Source organism: Colobus angolensis, unplaced genomic scaffold (genome assembly GCF_000951035.1).
Source record: "Colobus angolensis palliatus isolate OR3802 unplaced genomic scaffold, Cang.pa_1.0 Scaffold8, whole genome shotgun sequence".
In the NCBI taxonomy this organism is placed as follows: Eukaryota; Metazoa; Chordata; class Mammalia; order Primates; family Cercopithecidae; genus Colobus; species Colobus angolensis.
Window position 1 is genome coordinate 6,429,656 of NW_012121820.1, and position 19,163 is coordinate 6,448,818.

Consider the following 19,163-nt stretch of genomic DNA (forward strand, 5'->3'; position numbering starts at 1 on the left):
AGCCAGGATGGTCTCGATCTCCTGACCTTGTGATCCGCCCGTCTCGGCCTCCCAAAGTGCTGGGATTACAGGCTTGAGCCACCGCGCCCGGCCTGCCTCCCAGGTGTACGCCATTCTCCTGCCTCAGCCTCCCAAGTAGCTGGGACTACAGGCCAACGACCTTGTTTCTTTTGTTCACCGCTGAATCCACAACCTAGGCCTTTGACGATGGACACGTGGGTGAATGAATGAAGAAGGAATGGATCTTCTTACTGGCGACACATCCCATCTTCTCATTAGTCTATCCACTCCAGGAAAACACATGGCCTCTGGTTTTCCTCTCTCTCTGCACCTTCCCCACAGACCCTTAGCCGGAACCCTCAGTAACAATACAAACTCACAAGGCTCAGCACTTTCCAGTTGACAAAGGGCTTCCCGACGTGCTGTCTTGTGTAACCAGCTGCCCAACCACCCCTACTTTGCTCCCCGCTGAGAAGTGTGCTTCCAGCTGCTTCCTCGGTGTTTTCCTCCAGGCTTGGCCTCCTTCCCACCTTCCCCAGATAACAACGGTGCCACTTAAGGAGAGCTTATGTGTGTCCGAGCCGTTCTGAGCACCTTTCCTGTGCAAATTCACAACATCCTGGCATGAATCCTTGTGTACACTGTGTATATTGCAGACCCTATTAGCCACCTACCACTGACGCTGGGCAGCATCACTGGTCCCAGTTTACACACGAGGAGGAAACGGAGACACAGGGAGGTCAAATAACCTGCTCAGAGCTACATGGGAAGTGGCAGAGGGAGGAATGACACCAGGCCAAGGCTCCTGATTCCAACTCCTGCCTCCTAGATGGTGATTTACTAAGTATTTTCTCTATCCTGTATTTTGCAGATGTCTTTCTTCCGAGCACACCTTCTAACACGCCTGGAATCGTGGGGATCTGTGGTGATCTCTGGGCTGGAAGCCATGGCCATGCACCTGGCTGGTTCTGTGATGCAGGAACAGCTGGGATAGTGAGGGGGACTGGCATCCGCTAGCTGTGGCCTCCTCACCGTCTGATGCCTCGGGTGCTCTCCTCTCAGCTATGGGTGAGTAGAGCAGCCTGACAAAGCTCTGGCATTTCCTGGGCCTTAACCTGGATGGGGAGCAGATGCTCTCTGTTGGCCAACCCCATCTCTGTCTCCCCTAAGTGAGCCCTCCTGCTCCCCTCCTCCCTCCGTGCAGGGCTGGGTACAAAGGTTGGGACCTGACCAGAGCGTGCTGCTTCACTCCTGCAATCAACACACTCACATCTGAGAGGCCACCAAGTGTGGCCCTGAAGGGCAGAGGTGCTGGAGTCGTCCAGCCTGGGACTCCACTGTGGCTCTTCTGCCTGGGCTGGGTGACGCTGGCAGGTTACTTAACCTCTGTAATCTCAGTTTCTGCTTTTGAGCAACACCGCTGATAAAACCATTTACCTTACAGGGATGCTGTGAAGAGGAAAGGAGCTATTCCATGAAAACGGTGGCAACACTGGCAGAGTGAGTGCTCCATAAACATTGGCTACTGCCAGGACTGCACTTAGCACATGGTCTGCATTAGCACCGCAGCCACGAACACGACAGGAAGTCTGTCCCAAGAAACGGATGGGAAAGCTACCAGGGACAGGGGAAGACACAGAGGAACCCAAGGCTCCCAAGCAAAACTGAGAGCAACTCATGACAAATACCACCATTTACTGAGTGCCTGCTGTGTACCAGGCATGGAGTCATGCCTTTTGTATGCATTAACAATAAACCTCTCAATAATCCAGGAAAGCAGAAGTATTTGTATTCTCCGTTTCATAGATTTATTTATTTATTTTTTGAGACGGAGTTTTGCTCTTGTTGCCCCGGCTGGAGTGCAACCTCCGCCTTTCGGTTTCAAGTGATTCTCCTGCCTCAGCCTCCCAAGTAGCTGGGATTACAGGTGCCCGCCACCACACCCAGCTAATTTTTTTGTATTTTTAGTAGAGACAGGGTTTCACCATGTTGTTCAGGCTGGTCTCGAACTGCTGACCTCGTGATCCACCTGCCTTGGCCTCCCAAAGTGCTGGGATTACAGGCGTGAGCCACCGTGCCCGGCCCTCATTTCATAGATTTAAAGACTGAGGCTCATTAAGATGACCGTATGTACGCTGCCTAAGGCCACATAGCTAGAAAGTTGTAGAGCTGGGACTGGAAGCATGTTCTGTCCAGTTTGAGAACCGGGACTCTATTCTTTCTAGGAATGGAGGGGGGCAACCCTAGAAGCTTTTGGGGCCAATGTGTATATTGCAGACACTATTAGCCACCTACTCAAACCCTGCCCTTATGGGCCAGTGGTTGGTTCCAGGCACTGTGGCAACCAGGAAGACTCCCAGATGTCTCCTGGAGAGGGCGCAGTGTTACCCCCAGTTAAAAGCCTCTGTTCTAGAGAACTCCAGAATTCTCTAGACTACGGCTGAGCCAGCCTCGCCTCCAGTGCCTTCAGACTTCTTGTTTGGGGCAATGAGCAAATGTTCCTAGTACCTGAGGCCAGGGCGGTCTCTCCTTGGCTGCACTTAGAATTACTCAGGGATCTTTATGACTCCTGATGTCTAGGCTGCAGCGATACCGAGACCATCAGAAACGGAAACTCCTTGGGTGGTTCCAGTGAGAGCCAAGTGTGAGAACCCGTGACTTCCAGGGCTTCTTCAACTTTAATGCCTCCACAGTCACCTGGCGGGCTTGTTAAAAATGCAGACTCTGGGCCAGGCAGGTGGTGCACGCCTCTAATCCCAGCTATCTGGGAGGCTGAGGTGGGAGGATCAGTTGAGGCCAGAAGTAATTTGAGACCAGCCTGGGCAGCATAGCAAGACCTTGTCTCAAAAATAAAAAAAAATTTTTTTAGAGCGGATTCTGAGTCAGTTGCCCGGGATGAGGCCTGAGACCCTGCACTTCTTTTTTTTTTTTTTTTTTTGAGACAGGGTCTCGCTTTGTCGCCCAGGCTGGGGTGCAGTGGTATAATCTCGGGTCACTGCAGACTCTGCCTCCTGGTGACCCTGCACTTCTAACCAGCTCCAGGGGGATGCTGATGTGGTTGGTCTGAGGACAGCAATCTGAGCTGCAAAGACTCAAGGTACAGGTCCCCCCCGATTCCAAGGGGGGATCTGAAATTCCAGAATCCAAGCGGGTATTCCAGGGCCGTGAAAACACAGATTCTGGGCCCGAGTTTCAGATTTGCTAGGCCTGAGGTAGGGCCAGAGACTCTGCATTTCCAGCATATCCCCAGGTGATGCTGACGCTGCTGCTTGGAGGCTCACCCTGTGAGAACCTCTGGCTGTGGGTAAGAGAACTCCGCCCCCATGCCCACCCCGCACCATTTGTGGCCTGAAGGAAGGATCTTGGACCAGAGGCAGCCTCCATCCCTCAGCTTTCCCACCCGCAAAGTGAAGGTGACAAAATACCAGTGCTGTATTCTGAAGGGTGTCGTCAGGGTTGCATTAAGTGGGCTGGTGCTGATTGTGAACCTCTCTGCCTGGCGCCTGGCACAGCAGGGACACAGAATTGACAGCATCCATCCCGACGAGCTTCCCTTCCTCGGAGGCCCGAGGCTCACGGTACTCACCGCCGACGTTGTTCTTGTAGGTATTGTACATCTCCTTCACCCGCCGGTAGCGGAAGGCCAGCTTCCTCATCCAGTCCACGCCGCCGTGCACGCCAGAGCCCAGGCACAGGTTGGCTCCTGGGGCCGAACTGTGGAAGCCATCAGCAGAGAAGTTGTACGTGCTGCAGAGAGAGGAGGGGAAGGACAGTGTTAGTGCAGGGCATCTTCACTGGGAGACCGCACGCTCTGAGGGACCCACAGGTGGGCTTTCAGGTGCCCATGAGCCCCTCGAAATGCACAGGGTGCTGCGAGTGTACATTTGGGGGGCAGCAGGACCACAGCTTTCATTAGCTTCCCCAAGAAAAGTGGTGTCTTTTCCTCTTACCTGATCCACATCCGTTTGCCTTTTTTTTGTTTATTTTTTAATTTTTATTTTTTTGAGACAGGGTCTTGCTCTGTTGCCCAGGTTGGAGTGCAGTGGTGTCATCACAGCTCATTGCAGCCGTAACCTCCCAGCTCAAGGGATCCTCCTACCTCAGCCTTCTGAGGAGCTGGGACCGCAGGCGTGCACCACCACAGTTGGCTAACTTATTTTTATGTTTTGGAGAGATGGAGTCTCTCTATGTTGCCTGGGCTGGTCTTGAACTCCTGGGCTCAAGGGATCCTCCTACCTTGGCTTCCCAAAGTACTGGGATTATAGGCACGCACCACCGCGACTGGCCCCTTGTTTTGACTTTTTAAAAATTATTTTTTATTTTTTTTTTATTTTGAGATAGAGTCTTGCTCTGTTGCCCAGGCTGGAGTGCAAAGGCATGATCTTGGCTCACTGCAACCTCCACCTCCCAGGTTCAAGTGATTCTCCTGCCTCAGCCTCCCCCTCCCAAGTAGCTGGGATTACAGGTGCCCTCTACCACATCCAGGTAATTTTTTGTATTTTTAGTAGAGACAGGATTTCACCATGTTGGCCAGGCTGATCTCGCACTCCTGACCTCAAGTGATCCACCGCCTCGGGCTCCCAAAGTGCTGGGATTACAGGTATGAATCACTGTGCCCAGCCATGGATTTATTCTTGAAAAAGTGAACACTGACCATTAACTCAGATGCTACCATGGGGAGATGTCTAGATGTTAAGAGATGGAGGTCCTTGGGGAGGGCAGGAACCAGTGGCCGGGATGGACAGGGGATCTGTTAAGAGCTTGGGTTCCAGAGCCAGGCTGCCCGGATTTGAATCCTGCCTTCCCTGCTGACCAGCCATGTGAGTTTGGGCTGACTGCTTAATCTCTCTATGCCTCACATTCCCCAGCTGTAAAATGAAGATGAAGATAAAAGCATCTCTCTCGTCTCTCCTAGGGTTACTGTGCACATGCAACGAGTTATCCCATGTAATGCATTTGGAATAGAACATGGCAGAAACGAGGCATCTCTGAAGGTTGGTTCTTACTGCTAACTGAAAAAGAAAAAAACAAAACAAGAGGCACTTCATGCTTGGGACCTAGGATATAGTAGGCACTCCCTAAATATTTCTTTCTTTTCTTTTTTCTTTTTTGAGATGGAGTCTCGCTCTGTGGCCCAGGCTGGAGTGCAGTGGCCGGATCTCAGCTCATTGCAAGCTCTGCCTCCCGGGTTCATGTCATTCTCCTGCCTCAGCCTCCCGAGTAGCTGGGACTACAGGCGTCCGCCACCTCGCCCGGCTAGTTTTTTTTTTGTATTTTTTAGTAGAGATGGGGCTTCACCGTGTTAGCCAGGATGGTCTTGATCTCCTGACCTCGTGATCCACCCGTTTCGGCCTCCCAAAGTGCTGGGATTACAGGCTTGAGCCACCGTGCCCGGCACCACCCTAAATATTTCTTGAATGAATAAGTGGAGAACTTGGTGTCTCAAGAAGAAAACACCCTTGGGCTGAGAATTCTCAAAGTGAGGTACCAAACAGTTCAGCATGAGACAGGGTCCAGAGGACTATTGCTCTAAATTCCAGGCCAGCTAGCGACACGGGACATTTTATAGAAACAGAATGATGCTGCTCATTGCCTTGAAAGGAAGACTGCTTCCCAACGATGACTTCATGGAAAGGACCAATTAACTTTGATCTGGGGTGTATTTATTCCATCAATTGAGAAGTCATGGTGGGGCTGGAGCTTTGCTCCTTGCCAGTCCTGACTGCAGAAGGGATTTTCCGAATGGCTGATTACAATGAAGCTGGCATCTGTCCGCCGATCACTTCCGATTGTGCCGGGCTTTGAAAGGACTTACAGGGCTCAGGAACAGAAACTTTGATATCTGTTTTTGCAATAAGTTGGGAGAGACACCTTGGAAGCAGGTACTAAATAAAGTTACAACAACTGGTCCCATCACCAAAACATTATTTTGTCTAATAATATATCTGATGAGCCTAAAGCTCAATGTGGTAATTTTGGATGAGCACAGATTAACTATGGTTCTGTTTTTATAAACTTTTCCCAGGGGTAGGCTTGGAACATTCCAGCCCACATTCCTCTGGAAGTTGTCTCTCTTTTTTTGTTTTTGAGACGAGTCTCACTCTGTCCCCCAGGCTGGAGTGCAGTGGCACGATCTCAGCTCACTGCAACCTCTGATTCCTGGGTTCAAGCGATTCTCCTGCCTCAGCCTCCTGGGTAGCTGGGATCACAGGTGCTCGCCACCATGCCCGGCTAACTTTTGCATTTTTAGTAGAGATGGGGTTTCACCATGTTGGCCAGGCTGGTCTTGAACTCCTGACCTCAGGTGATCCATGTGCCTCGGCCTCCCAAAGTGCTGGGATTACAGGTGTGAGCCACTGTGCCTGGCCTGAAGCTGTCTCATATTGAGCAGTGGGTTACCTGATTCCTGGAAGCCATGTCCTGGGAGTGTTTTCCTTAGAAACCAGACACACCACTTATTCATTTGAGAAGTGTTTTTTAAGTATTGGCTGTATCAATTGTCATATTAAAAATATATGCATGCTGGTCAGGTGTGGTGGCTCATGACTGTAACCCCAGAACTTTGGGAGGCTGAGGTGGGTAGATCACTTGAGGTTAGGGGTTCGAGACCAGCCTGGCCAACATGGTGAAACCCTGTCTCTACTAAAAATACAAAATAATTAGCTGGGTGTGGTGGTGCACACCTGTAGTCCCAGCTACTCAGGAGGCTGAGTCAGGAGAATTGCTTGAGCCTGGGAGGTGGAGGTTGCAGTGAGCCAAGATCATGCCACTGCACTCCAGGCTGGGTGACAAGAGTGAAAGTCAGCTTCAAAAAAAAAAAAAATATATATATATATATATGTATGTATGTATGCTCATGAATACAATCAAATATTCAGAGGCAGCTGCCTCCTTACAAAGACTGCTGGAGGAGAAGTACGTGATACTCTGAGCTTGACTACTGAGAAAAAATTGGTTGTAACATCTCTGGACCCTTGATGGGAGGAGAGAAGCTGAAAGAAAGGGTATTTTCAACATTTTGAGCAGATCTTGGAAGAATATATACCAAACTCTTAACGGTGGTGATTTTGGGAGGTGAGGTCAGGTTAAGTGTTGGATTTTTTTCTGTTATGCATGCATTACTTCAGTAAGCAGGAAAAAAATAGCAATAAATGAGCAGCGTTTAGTGATTTGAGGTGATGAGCAAGAGACTGTAGGGTTGAGGGGTGAAGTTGTGATTTTTTTAAACAAATTTTTACTCATTTATTTATTCTAGTAGAGATGGGGGTCTCATTATGTTGCTCAGGCTGGTTTTGAACTCCTGAGCTCAAGTGATCCTCCTGCTAAGGCCTCCCAGAGTCCTGGGATTACAAGTGTCAGCCACCACATCCGGCCAGTTGTGATTTTTGAGTTTGAGACGCAAAAGTCCCAGTTCTGGCTGGAAGCAGGCACCCCTTGTCCTCATAAGCAGCCCTCCTCTCCCACCCCACTGTCTAGTAGAAGGAGAACTTGATAATCAATCGATCAATCACTGGGTATTTTTGACTCCCCAAATTCCCACCTTAAATCTTGGCCATTGTCATCTGATGAGACGTCGTCAACGTGGATCTGGTCACAATCCTATGGAAAATGTGACAAGAAGAGAAAGAGAGAGAGAGAGAGAGAGAACGTGCCTGGTTAATCTGATGTAGCCTTTAAGGGCTGGCTTCATAAGCTGAGGGCTGGGATAAGCACTGCATTGGGAATCATCAGGCTCGGGTTCTAGTCTGGGTTTGGCCACTCAAGGTTAGATGTCCTTAGGTTCAATCTCATCCTCTTTTTCTGTTTGGTTTCCTTATAAATGAGCAGGTTGACTGCAAGGAAAGCGACCATACAGTTACTCAGCCAAACAGAGATAGTTTTGCAGTAAAGGGGGCTGGTATTATACTAGGGGGATAGGTGCAAACCAGGACTCCCCTAGGTCCCCAGTTTCCCAGGTATGGCCAGACATACGGTCACCCCGGCCATACGGTGGACTTTCGCTGAAGGTGTTCCCCCTGCTTGAAATGCTCTCCTGCCTTCACCTGCTTAGTGAACCCTGTGCTTTTCAAGTATTAGCTCCTGGAGGGACAACTGCTGTGCCCCACGTCTGCGATTATCATTTACTGAGCACTTACTATGTGCCAGGCACTATCCCCCGGGCTTGCTAGTCAACAAACTCCAATGCCGTGCTGTTTCCCGTTCAGTGTCCTTGGGGAAATACCTCTCTCTGCGGGACAAGACCATAGGGTGGAGGCCGGGCGCGGTGGCTCACGCCTGTAATCCCAGCACTTTGGGAGGCTGAGGCAGGTGGACTGTTTGAGGTCGGGAGTTTGAGACCAGCCTGGCCAACATGATGAAACCCTGTCTCTATTAAAATACAAAAATTAGCTGGGTGTGGTGGCAGTGCCTGTAATCCCAGTTACTCAGGAGGTTGAGGCAGGAGAATTGCTTGAACTCAGGAGGCGGAGGTTGTAGTGAGCTGAGATCGCGCCAGTGTGCTCCAGCCTCGGTGACAGAGCGAGACTCTGTCTAAACAAACAAACAAACAAAAATGGCGTGGGGACAACGAAATGGGGCCCATGACCCAGGCCCAACCAATCAGAGGGACCCAAGGTCCCCCTGGCCACAGTGATTGCTTCAAGGATGAACATGTGGTCTAAGGTGGGCCAATGGGAACCAGCCCGGGGATGTTGGCTGGGACTTTGGGAAGAGGTGCTGTCTCTTCCCTGGGGCTGCTGAATGGTGGATTAAGCCTGGAGCTGCGGAGGAAAGCAGGGCTGAGAGCTGGAGAGGGGGATGCCATGACCACGCGATCTGATCCCCTGGATCCAGTCCGGACTGAAGCTGAGCCATCCCTGACAGTACTGGGCTGAATAACGAACCCCCAAGGATACACACATTCTTATCTCGGAACCTGCAAATCTGTTACTTTACATGGCAATCAGGACTTCAGTTCAGTTAGGGATCTTGAGGTGGGAAGTTTTTCCTTGGCTGTCGGGGTGGGCCCTAAATGGAATCACATGGGTCCCTGTAAGGGAGGGAGTGATCTGATGACAGAAAGGAGAGGGTGACTGGAGTGATGCGCTTTGAAGATGGAAGAGGCCACGGTCGATATACACAAGTGGCCACTGGAAGAAAAACTAAAACAAACAAAAAACCAAAGGGCCGGGCGCGGCGGCTCACACCTGTAATCCCAGCACTTTGGGAGGCTGAGGCAGGTGGATCACTTGAGGCCAGGAGTTCGAGACCAGCCTGGCCAACATGGAGAAACCCTGCCTCTACTAAAAATACAAAAAATTAGCTGGGCATGGTGGCGCACATCTGTGGTCCCAGCTACTTGGGCGGCTGAGGCAGGAGAATTGCTTGAACCTGAGAGGCAGGAGGCTGCAGTGAGCTGAGATCACACCACTGCACTCCAGCTTGGGCGACAGAGCGAGACTCTGTCTCAAAAAGAAAAGAAAAAAAGAAAGTAAAAAAGCCGATTCTCCTCTCAGAGCCTCCAGAAGGAACCCCAGTGACACTGATAAGGACTCCTGACCTCCAGAACTGTAAGAGGACACGGGTGTGTTGTTTGAAGCCGGTAAGTGGTGGAAAGTTGTGACAGCAGCCCTGAGGAACAAATACACCAACTGTTCTTTCTTCTTCTTCTTTTTAGGTCCATTTACATATTTATTTATTTTTTAAATTATACTTTAAGTTCTAGGGTACATGTGCATAACGTGCAGGTTTGTTACATATGCACACTTGTGCCATGTTGGTGTGCTGCACCCATCATCAACTCGTCATTTACATCAGGTATAACTCCCAATGCCATCCCTCCCCACTCCCCCCTCCCCATAACAGGCCCCGGTGTGTGATGTTCCCCTTCCCGACCAACTTTTCAGATTAAGTGAATGCAGCTGGGTTTCTGGCACTTTGCAGCCAAGAGTCGTGAGGGATCCCACGTCCCATGTGGAGCCTACACGATGCACACCTACCAGCCCCGCCTGCATCATGAAGGGCACTCATGATATGCTGATGGGGCAAACATATCATGAGTGCCCTTCATGATGCCGGCAGAGTGATACGATGATATGTTGATGGGTAAAAAGTGTGTGGGGGTACCAGCCCCTGCAGTACTGGTTCAGGGTGCAGGCTCTGGAATCTGGCCACCTGGGCCTGGATCCTGGATCCAACCACTTCCCAGTGTGTGACCTTGAGTGAGGGGCATGACCCTCGTGAACCCCAGAGGCCTGACTGATAAATGGACCTGATAACTGAACCCACTTCCAGAGGAGGTGAGGAGAGGTGAGATGCTGCATGAGAGCACTGAGAACAGTATTGGGTGCACAGTGGGCGCTGCACATGTTAGTTTCTACCACTGTGTTAAGATCTTACACATTTTCCCACATTTTAGTTCCAAGGTGATTTCTGGAGGCAGCTGCCTCCTTACAAAGGCTGCTGGAGGAGGAGAAGCACGTGGGACTCTGAGCTTGACTACTGAGAAAAAATTGGTGGCAACACCTCTGGACCCTTGATGGGAGTAGAGACGTTGGAAGAAAGGGTACTTTCAACATTTTGAACAGCTCAGACAGTTGGACAAGCAAAAAGCTCTTGTTCTTTTTTGAGGCAGAGTCTCGCTCTGTCACCCAGGCTGGAGTGCAGTGGCACAATCTCAGCTCACTGCCACCACCTTCCAGGTTTAGGTGATTCTCAAGCCTCAGCCTCTCGAGTAGCTGGGACTACAGGTGTGTGCCACCACGCCTAGCTAATTTAGGAGGGATGAGGTTTTGCTGTGTTGGCCAGGCTGGTCTCAAACGCCTGGCCTCAAGAGATCCTCTAGTCTCGGCCTCCCAAAGTGCTAAGATTGCAGGTACGCCTGGCCAAAAGCCTTGAATTTATCTTTGAGAATATAAGCTTTGCAGGGGGATGGTGGGAAACCCCTGCCTCATTCATTTTTTCTCTTTCTTTAAAAAATAGAGATGTTGCCCAGGCTGGTCTTGAACTTCTGGGCTCAAGTGATCCCCCTGCTGTGGCCTCCCAAAGTGCTAGGATTATAGGCCTCCTCATTAATTTTTTAAAGATACATAAGGTAGTCTTGTTGTTATAGTGATGTTTAGGGAGGCAAGGGAGGGGTCAATGGCATCTGGGGCAGCCCTGGTTGCCTTGTGGGGAGCTGGCCTGGAATCTGAGACAGGGGTTGGCAAGAGGGTAGTGTGGCTGCTGGTCCCTCTTTGGCCCCTTGAATGGGTTTCAGATTAGAAAGGGTTTTGCTGGAAGGTGAGGCTTGTTTCCTGAGTCCTTGACACACATGGGCCCAGGCACAGCAACTTTGTGGCAGATGACAAAGTGTGACTGCCATTCTCACCTCTGCATAGGACCCTGCATCTCTGTGGCCCACGGGCAGCACCCTGCGTTTGGACAGTGGTGTGCTCTTAAGGCCTGGAGACCAGTGGCAGCAGGGAAGTCCCCCCAGGTGGCTTCCTAGGGGTCAGCTCTGGGCAAATGGGAGTAAGCAGATGGTCAAGAACACGGTGGACGCTAAAGGGTGACCCTGAATGAGAAACTCTTTGGGAAGTGGGGGACTGGAAGGAACACTGAGTGACCACTCTTGGGCCAGCAGACATTTGGTTACACCTAAGCTTTTACTGCTCATTATTTCGTATTTCCTTTCTTTCTATTTACCCAGGACTCTGATCAGTGCTTGGTGGTCTCAGGTATAATTTATCCACTCTCCCCAAGAAGGAGTGATCTTTTCTGCAGTAGTCAAGCATGATGATACTCTCTACATTGAAAGAATCTAGAGCCATGTTTTCTAATATGGTAGCAATTAGCTGCCTGTAGCTATTTACGGTTACATTGAAATTCAGTAAAGTTAAATAACATTAAAGATTCAGTTCTTTAGTCCTATTTCAAGTGCTCAAGACCTACATGTAGCCAGTGGTTACCGTATGAACGGTGCAGATATTTTATCATCGCAGAAATCTCTATTGGTCAGCGCTGCTCTAGACGGGTGAGGGAGCCAGACTGGCAGCTTCTCTACTGTGTTGATAAGTTCAGTTAGGGAAGAGCCTGCAAACTGGCCTGGAGATATATCTACTTAGCCCATTGCATGCTTAAATTTTTTTGAAGCAATGGGCAATATGTAAACTTGGGGGATATCCTCTCTCTTTTCTCTCTGCCTCCTCTTCCCTTTCTCTGCTTGTTCTTGCTCTCTCTCCAGATTTTCAGCTACCTCCTTCAGCCAGGGCATCCGTTCACAGTTTCCCACCATCTCTACTGGGCTTGCTTCAGTTTACATTACTTGGATCCTTGGCCCCCGTAGGCCTGTGAGTCTGAGACCTCTGACCCATGGCCATATAAATGGATGGCCTAGGACGAGCAATCCTCACATGTTAAGGAAAATGGGATTATAAAGGCAGCCGCTGACTTTACAGACCCAGGCGCAGAGGAAACAAAATGAACAGGTATCCCCCAGTTCACTGCTTTGCCTGAAACTGGAAAAACACCCCGTCCGCCCCCCAGGCCTTCCCTTAAGCTCTGGAGCCACTCCTGGGGTCACCTGGGCTCAGGCCCCTGGGCAAGGTTCCACGCGCTTTCTTTGATGTCAGGGGAAAGGCATTTGGGGAGGCTCTGTTTTTCTCATTTGGAAGGGGATTGTTGGGGGCGCTAAAGTGTGACAACAGTAGCGATCACATTTCGGTCTTAATAAAATACCGTGACGCTCAGCTAGACGCTACCTCATACTCCACCAGCTGACCTGGATCGAGTTACCCCTTGAGCCAGCTTGGAGGGGAGCCGGACTGCACAGAGGCCATGAGGATGGGGGAGCCTCCGGGGAAGAGAATCCCACGACCCTCAGTGCTGCCATCCCTCTTCTAGGTATGAGGGTGGGGAGACTGTAAGTCAGAGGGGAGACTTGTCCACACGAACTGCAGGTGCTTCTGGTCTCTTCCAGGTCAAAGTGTGAGTATCTTGTAGGGGTCTGAATGGGATCTGCTGGCAGAGACGGTGGAAGGGTTCCCATAGCATTGACACAGGTGAGGTGCAGTGGGGCTGAGGACTGGGCCCTGATGCAATCCCTGTCTCAAGGGATTTTTACTTTCTGACCCAGAGTAACACCTGCAAAAAGCCTTGTATAAAAATGTCCATCATCCTGGTGAGAAACTGGAAAACACCTAAACTTCCCTTGATGAGGTCGTAGCTAAAGAAAATGTGGTATATCCATTCAGTGGAATCCTACCCAGCAGTGCAGATGGAGGTGGATTTTGTTTTTTTGAGACAGAATTTCGCTCTTGTCGCCCAGGCTGGAGTGCAATGGCACAATCTCGGCTCACTGCAACCTCCACCTCCCAGGTTCAAGCAATTCTCCTGCTTCAGCCTCCCGAGTAGCTGGGACTACAGGCATGCACCACCATGTCTTGCTAATTTTGTATTTTTAGTAGAGACAGGGTTTCTCCACGTTGGTCAGGCTGGTCTTGAACTCCCGACCTCAGGTGATCCACCCGCCTTGGCCTCTCAAAGTGCAGGGATTACAGGTGTGAGCCACCACCCCGGCCAAGGAGGTGAATTTATGCTGGCACATGGAAATGGTTCCAAGACATCCTAGAGTGTGAAAAATGCAGGCTAAAGAATCATACATCCAGCTGGGCGCGGTGGCTCACATCTGGAATCCCAGCACTTTGGGAGGCCGAGGTGGGCAGAAAACTTGAGGTCAGGAGTTGGAGACCAGCCTGGCCAACACAGTGAAACCCTGTCTCTATTAAAAATACAAAAAGTTAGCTGGGCATGGTGGCATACAGCTGTAATCCCAGCTACTTGGGAGGCTGAGACAGGAGGATCGCTTGAGCCCAGGAGGTAGAGGTTACAGTGAGCCGAGATTGCATCAATGCACTCCAGCCTGGGTAACAGACCAAGACTCTGTTTAAAAAAAAAAAAAAAAAAGAGTGATACACCCAGTATGATGCCATGTATATATTTATAAAATCCCATTAAAATGTGAGATTTTTATACAAGTTAGGAGAGTACATAACTGGAAAAAGAAAGATCTGGAAACCTATACATCTGGTTGGAAGCAGCAGTTTCATATGGGAAGTCACTGGGATTGGGCTGGTGGTTAAAGGAGGTTTTAGCTTACTGAAATACTTTCATTAAAAAAAAATGAGGGCCAGGTGTGGTGGCTCATGCCTGTAATCCTAGCACTTTGGGAGGCCGAGGAGGGTGGATCTCCTGAGCCCAAGAGTTTGAGACCAGCCTGGACAACATGTTGAGACTCTGTTTCTACCAAAAATACAAAAATTAGCCAGGTGTGGTGACATGTACCTGTAGTTGTAGCTACTTGGGAGGCTGAGGTGGGAGGATCACCTGAGCCTGGGGACGTTGAGGCTGGAGTGAGTTGTGATCACACTGCTGCACTCCAGCCTGGGTGACAGGGTGAGGCTGTGTCACACACACACAAAAAAGGATAATGTGTGTATGTATTGCTTTTGAAAAATAATCACAAATATCTCACTGAGATAGAGAAAAAAATCTCTATCATTGGACAGAAACGAGTATTGGACTAGGGATAGAAACCAGTATTAATTTAAAGTTTTCAGTGTGCCAGGGACTACGGCCAGCACTTTCTATATATGTAGCGGGAAACTAGGAGAAAATGAGGCAGAGAGGAGTGTGGGAACATGCCTGTTATGGGTTGAACTGTGTCCCCGACAAGATGTTGAATGTGACCTTATTTGGAAATAGCGTCTTTGCAGATGATCACATTAAGATGAGGACCTTCAAGTGGGCCTTCATCCAATATGTCTGTGTCCTTATAAAGGGGGTATTTGGACACAGAGACAGACAGAGGAAGAATGCCAGGTGATGATGAGGACAGACTGGGTGACATGTTCTCTAAGAGTCAGAGGACGTCCGAGACCACCAGGAGTTAGGAGAGAGGCAAGGAATAGACTATCCCTTGCAGGCCTCAGAAGGAACCAACCTTGATCCTGGACTTCTCGTCTCATGAACTGTGGGACGGTAAGTTTCTCTTGTTTAAGGCATCCAGTCTGTGGGACTTTGTAATGGCAGCCCAAGCAAACTCAGATGTGTCCAAGGCGAGGGGAAGAGGAGCCAGCACCCGGACCCATCTGCTTTCAGAGCCTGTGCTCAAGATCTGTCTATCCCAAGACTATAAAAACACCTACTATGGACCCAGCACCGCATCATACAATGATGGGTCAAGAGAAGGGAAGCTTCTTTCTTCTCTGAGAAAATATCCAGTGTCAGCGGATGGGAGAGGAGGCCCTGGGGACCCTGGGATGGGGAACCACGGTGACTTCCATCGAGGCTTCAGCAGTGGCATCCGGGGCCGGGGTCATAGCCATGGACAGGGCCTGGGCCAAAGCTGAGGAGCTCGCGGAGGCAAGACCAAGGACAAGGAGTGGACGTCCATCCCCAGGCTGGGCCGCCTGGTCAAGGACATGAAGATCAAGTTCCTGGAGGAGATCTATCTCTTCTTCCTGGCCATCAAAGAGTTTGAGATCATTGACTTTTTCCTGGAGGCCTCGCTCAAGGATGAGGTTTTGAAAATCATGCCAGTGCAAAAGCAGACCCACGCCGGCCAGCACACCAGGTTCAAGGGATTTATTGCCATTGGTGACAACTACAATAGCATGTTGTTCTGGATGTTAAGTGCTCCAAGGAGGTGGCCACTGCCATCCACGGGCCATCATCCTGGCCTAGCTCTCCATTGTCCCCATGTGCAGAGGCTACTAGGGGAGCAAGATCAGCAAGCCCCACACTGTCCCCTGTAAGGTGACAGGCCGCTGTGGCTCTGTGCTGGTGCGCTTCATCCCTGCACCCAGGGGCACTGTCATCATCTCGGCCCCCATGCCCAAGAAGCTGCTGCTGATGGCTGCTATCTATGACCGCTATGCCTCAGCCAGGGGCTGCACTGCCACCCTGGGAAACTTCGCCAAGGCCACCTTTGATGCTGTCTCTAAGACCTACAGCTACCTGACCCCAACCTCTGGAAGGAGACTGTATTCACCAAGTCTCCCTAGAATTCAGGAATTCAGGTCAGGAATTCACTGACCACCTTGTCAAGATCTCACCAGAGTCTCTGCAGAGGACCCATGCTCCGGCTGCGGCTATAATATAGGGTTTTTATACAAGAAAAATAAAGTGAATTAAGCTTGGAAAAAAAAAAAAAAAAAAAGAGGGGAGGCTTCAAGGATGAAATCTAGCTCTTGCCCTTACGGTGCTATCATGCCACTGGAAAAGACAAGGCAAAGAGGCATGAAATACCAAATTGCTGATTCAAGATGCACACACACTGATCACCTTCTACGTATCCAACACTGGCCTGGGCACTGCATGTGTCTTGGAGTTGTCCCCGTCTCCTCTCTCTGACATCCTGCCACCCATCCATCACCAAATCCTTTTGGCTTTCCCTTTGACATATACCCACAATATGACCATTCTCACCTCCTCCACTGGTCCAAACCACCATCATCTCCCACCTAGATCAGAGGTTAGTAAGCTAAAACCAGGGGCCAATGTGGCCTGTCGCCTGTTTGTGTAAATAAAGTTTTATTAGAACACATCTATGTTCATGCATTTACATCCTGTCTGCTGCCGCTTTTGTGCTACTGCAGAAGAACTGAGTAGCTGAGACAGGTCCAGTATGACGTGCAAAGCCAAAAATATTTACTATCTGGCCCTTTACAGAAGTTTGTTGACCCCTGGCATAGGCTACTACAGTCACCTCCTCACTCTTCCTGCTCCTATCCTTATCTACCCCCTATCCTCCCAGCCCTAGTCTCCATCCAGCAGCCAGAGGCATCCTGTTCAACCGTAAGTCGGATCATGTCCCACTCCTGCTCAAATCCCCACAATGGGTCCCACCTCCCTCCAACTAAAAGCACAGTCCTTACAATGGACCCTGGCTCCATGTGGTCTGCCCACTCTCAGGTTCATCGCCTCCCTGATCTCATCTCCTACCCTCTCCTTACTACACTGCCCACACAGTGGCCTCCTGCAGCTCACTGCAGCCTCCGCCTCCCTGGTCAGTGATTCTCCTGCCTTAGCCTCCCGAGTAGCTGGGGTTACAGGCATGCGCCACCACGCCTGGCTAATTTTTATATTTTTAGTAGAGACAGGGTTTCACCATGTTGGCCAGGCTGGTCTTGAACTCCTGACCACAAGTGATCCACCCACCTCGGCCTCCCAAAGTGCTGGGATTCCAGTCATGAGCCACCGTGGCCGGCCTGGAATAGTTTTAGATTTACAGAAAAGTTGCAAAGATAGTACAGAGAGTTCTCATACACCCCACACCCACTTTCTCCTTTTGTTAACATCTTACTTTAGTATGCTGCATTTGTCATAACTAATAAGCAGATAGTGCTAACTACTGTCAATTACTTATTCAGATTTTTAAGGCCTTCCCACTACTGTTCTTTTACTGTTCCAGGCTCCGCAGGTGGATACCACATGACACTTAGTCATCCTGTCTTCCTAGGCTTCTCTGAGCTGTGCCAGTTTCTCAGGCTTTCCTTGCTTTTGAGGACAGTGTGAAGGAGAACTGGTCAGGTATTTTGTAAAATGTTTGTCCACTGGGATTTTTCTGATGTTTTTCTCACGATTACACTGGGTTCCTGGGTTTTGGGAAAGTCTCACAGATGTAGAGTGCCATTCTCTTCACATCACATCAAGGGTCAATATTATCAACATGACTAATCACTGTTGATGTTGACCTTGATCACCTGGCTCAGGTGGTCTTCATCAGGGTTCTCCACTCCGAAGTTACTATTCCCCCCATCTATATTGTACTCTTTGGAAAGAAGTCACTATATGTGGCTCACACTATAGGTGTAGTATCTACAAAAGTTACCTGGAATTTTTCTGCATGGGAGATTTGTCTATTCTCTCCACTTATTTATTTATGCAATCATTTATCTACATCAGTATAGACTCATACACACTTATTTTATACTTTGGGTTAGAATCTGATATTACATTATTTGTTTTATTATTCCAGCTTTTATTTTATTTCACTCTTCTTTTTATTTTATTGTTCCAGATTTGGCGATTGGGATCCGATATTACATTATTTATTTTATTACTCCAGCTTTTATTTTATTTCGTTGTTCTTTTTATTTTATTTTTCTGGATTTGGTCATTGGGAACTCTTTCAATTGGATCCTGTGTTCCTCTGGCATAACTCATCACTTTGGGTTTTTCTGAGCAATTCCTTACTTTATGGTGCTAAAAGATGCTCTGGGATAATCATATAGTTCTCGGCCCAGCCCTAGAATCAGCCATGTCTCCATGGAACTCTGGTTCCTTTTTCTTGCAGTATGGTATTAGAAACTATTATCTGAGTATCCTCATTGCTACAAGGGTGTCATTGCTTCTGGGCTCAGGTAACACAGCAAGGTCTTCAGTTTCCTTTTTTCTTTTTTTTTTTTGAGATAGAGTTTCACTCTTGTCGCCCAGGCTGGAATGCAGTGGGGTGATCTCGGCTCACTGCAACTTCTCTCTCCCGGGTTCAAGCGATTCTCCTGCCTCAGTCTCCCAAGTAGCTGGCATTACAGGTGCTTGCCACCACAGCTGGCTAATTTTTTGTATTTTTAGTAGAGATGGGGTTTCATCATGTTGGCCAGGCTGGTCTCAAACTCCTGACCTCAGGTAATCCACCCACCTGGGCCTTCCAAAGTGCTGGGATTACAGGTGTGAGCCACCACATCCAGTCAGTCTTCACTGTTTTTTTTTTTTTTTTTTTTTTTAATTACAAAATATGGCTATTCCATCTGCTTGCAGGTGCATTATGAGGCAAGGGGCAGGTGCCAAATAAATGATACAAATTATAGTCCAGACCCCTCTTTTCACCAGTGTGGAAACTACAGCTCAGACAGGATCTGCAGAAAACTTCTGTAAAGAGTCACAGGGCATGGGGCCGGGCACGGTGGCTCAAGCCTGTAATCCTAACATTTTGGGAGGCCGAGGCGGGTGGATCACGAAGTCAGAAGATCGAGACCATCCTGGCTAACAAGGTGAAACCCCGTCTCTACTAAAAATACAAAAAATGAACTGGGCATGGTGGTGGGTACCTGTAGTCCCAGCTACTCGGGAGGCTGAGGCAGGAGAATGGCGTGAACCCGGGAGGTGGAGCTTGCAGTGAGCCGAGATTGTGCCACTGCACT

At 49.4% G+C, this 19,163-nt stretch overlaps 1 protein-coding gene across 1 annotated transcript in view; it reads right to left on the reverse strand.

Annotated features, from left to right (window-relative positions):
- The window catches only part of EYA2 (EYA transcriptional coactivator and phosphatase 2), a 216,009-nt gene that overhangs the window by 13,443 nt on the left and 183,403 nt on the right, over nt 1–19,163 (reverse strand). Inside the window, exons 11-12 of the mRNA XM_011928851.1 lie at nt 7,541–7,599; nt 3,587–3,747 (exon numbers count right to left, since the gene is read on the reverse strand). Of these exons, the coding sequence (XP_011784241.1) occupies nt 3,587–3,747; nt 7,541–7,599 (220 nt within the window). The remainder of the gene's footprint in view (nt 1–3,586; nt 3,748–7,540; nt 7,600–19,163) is intronic.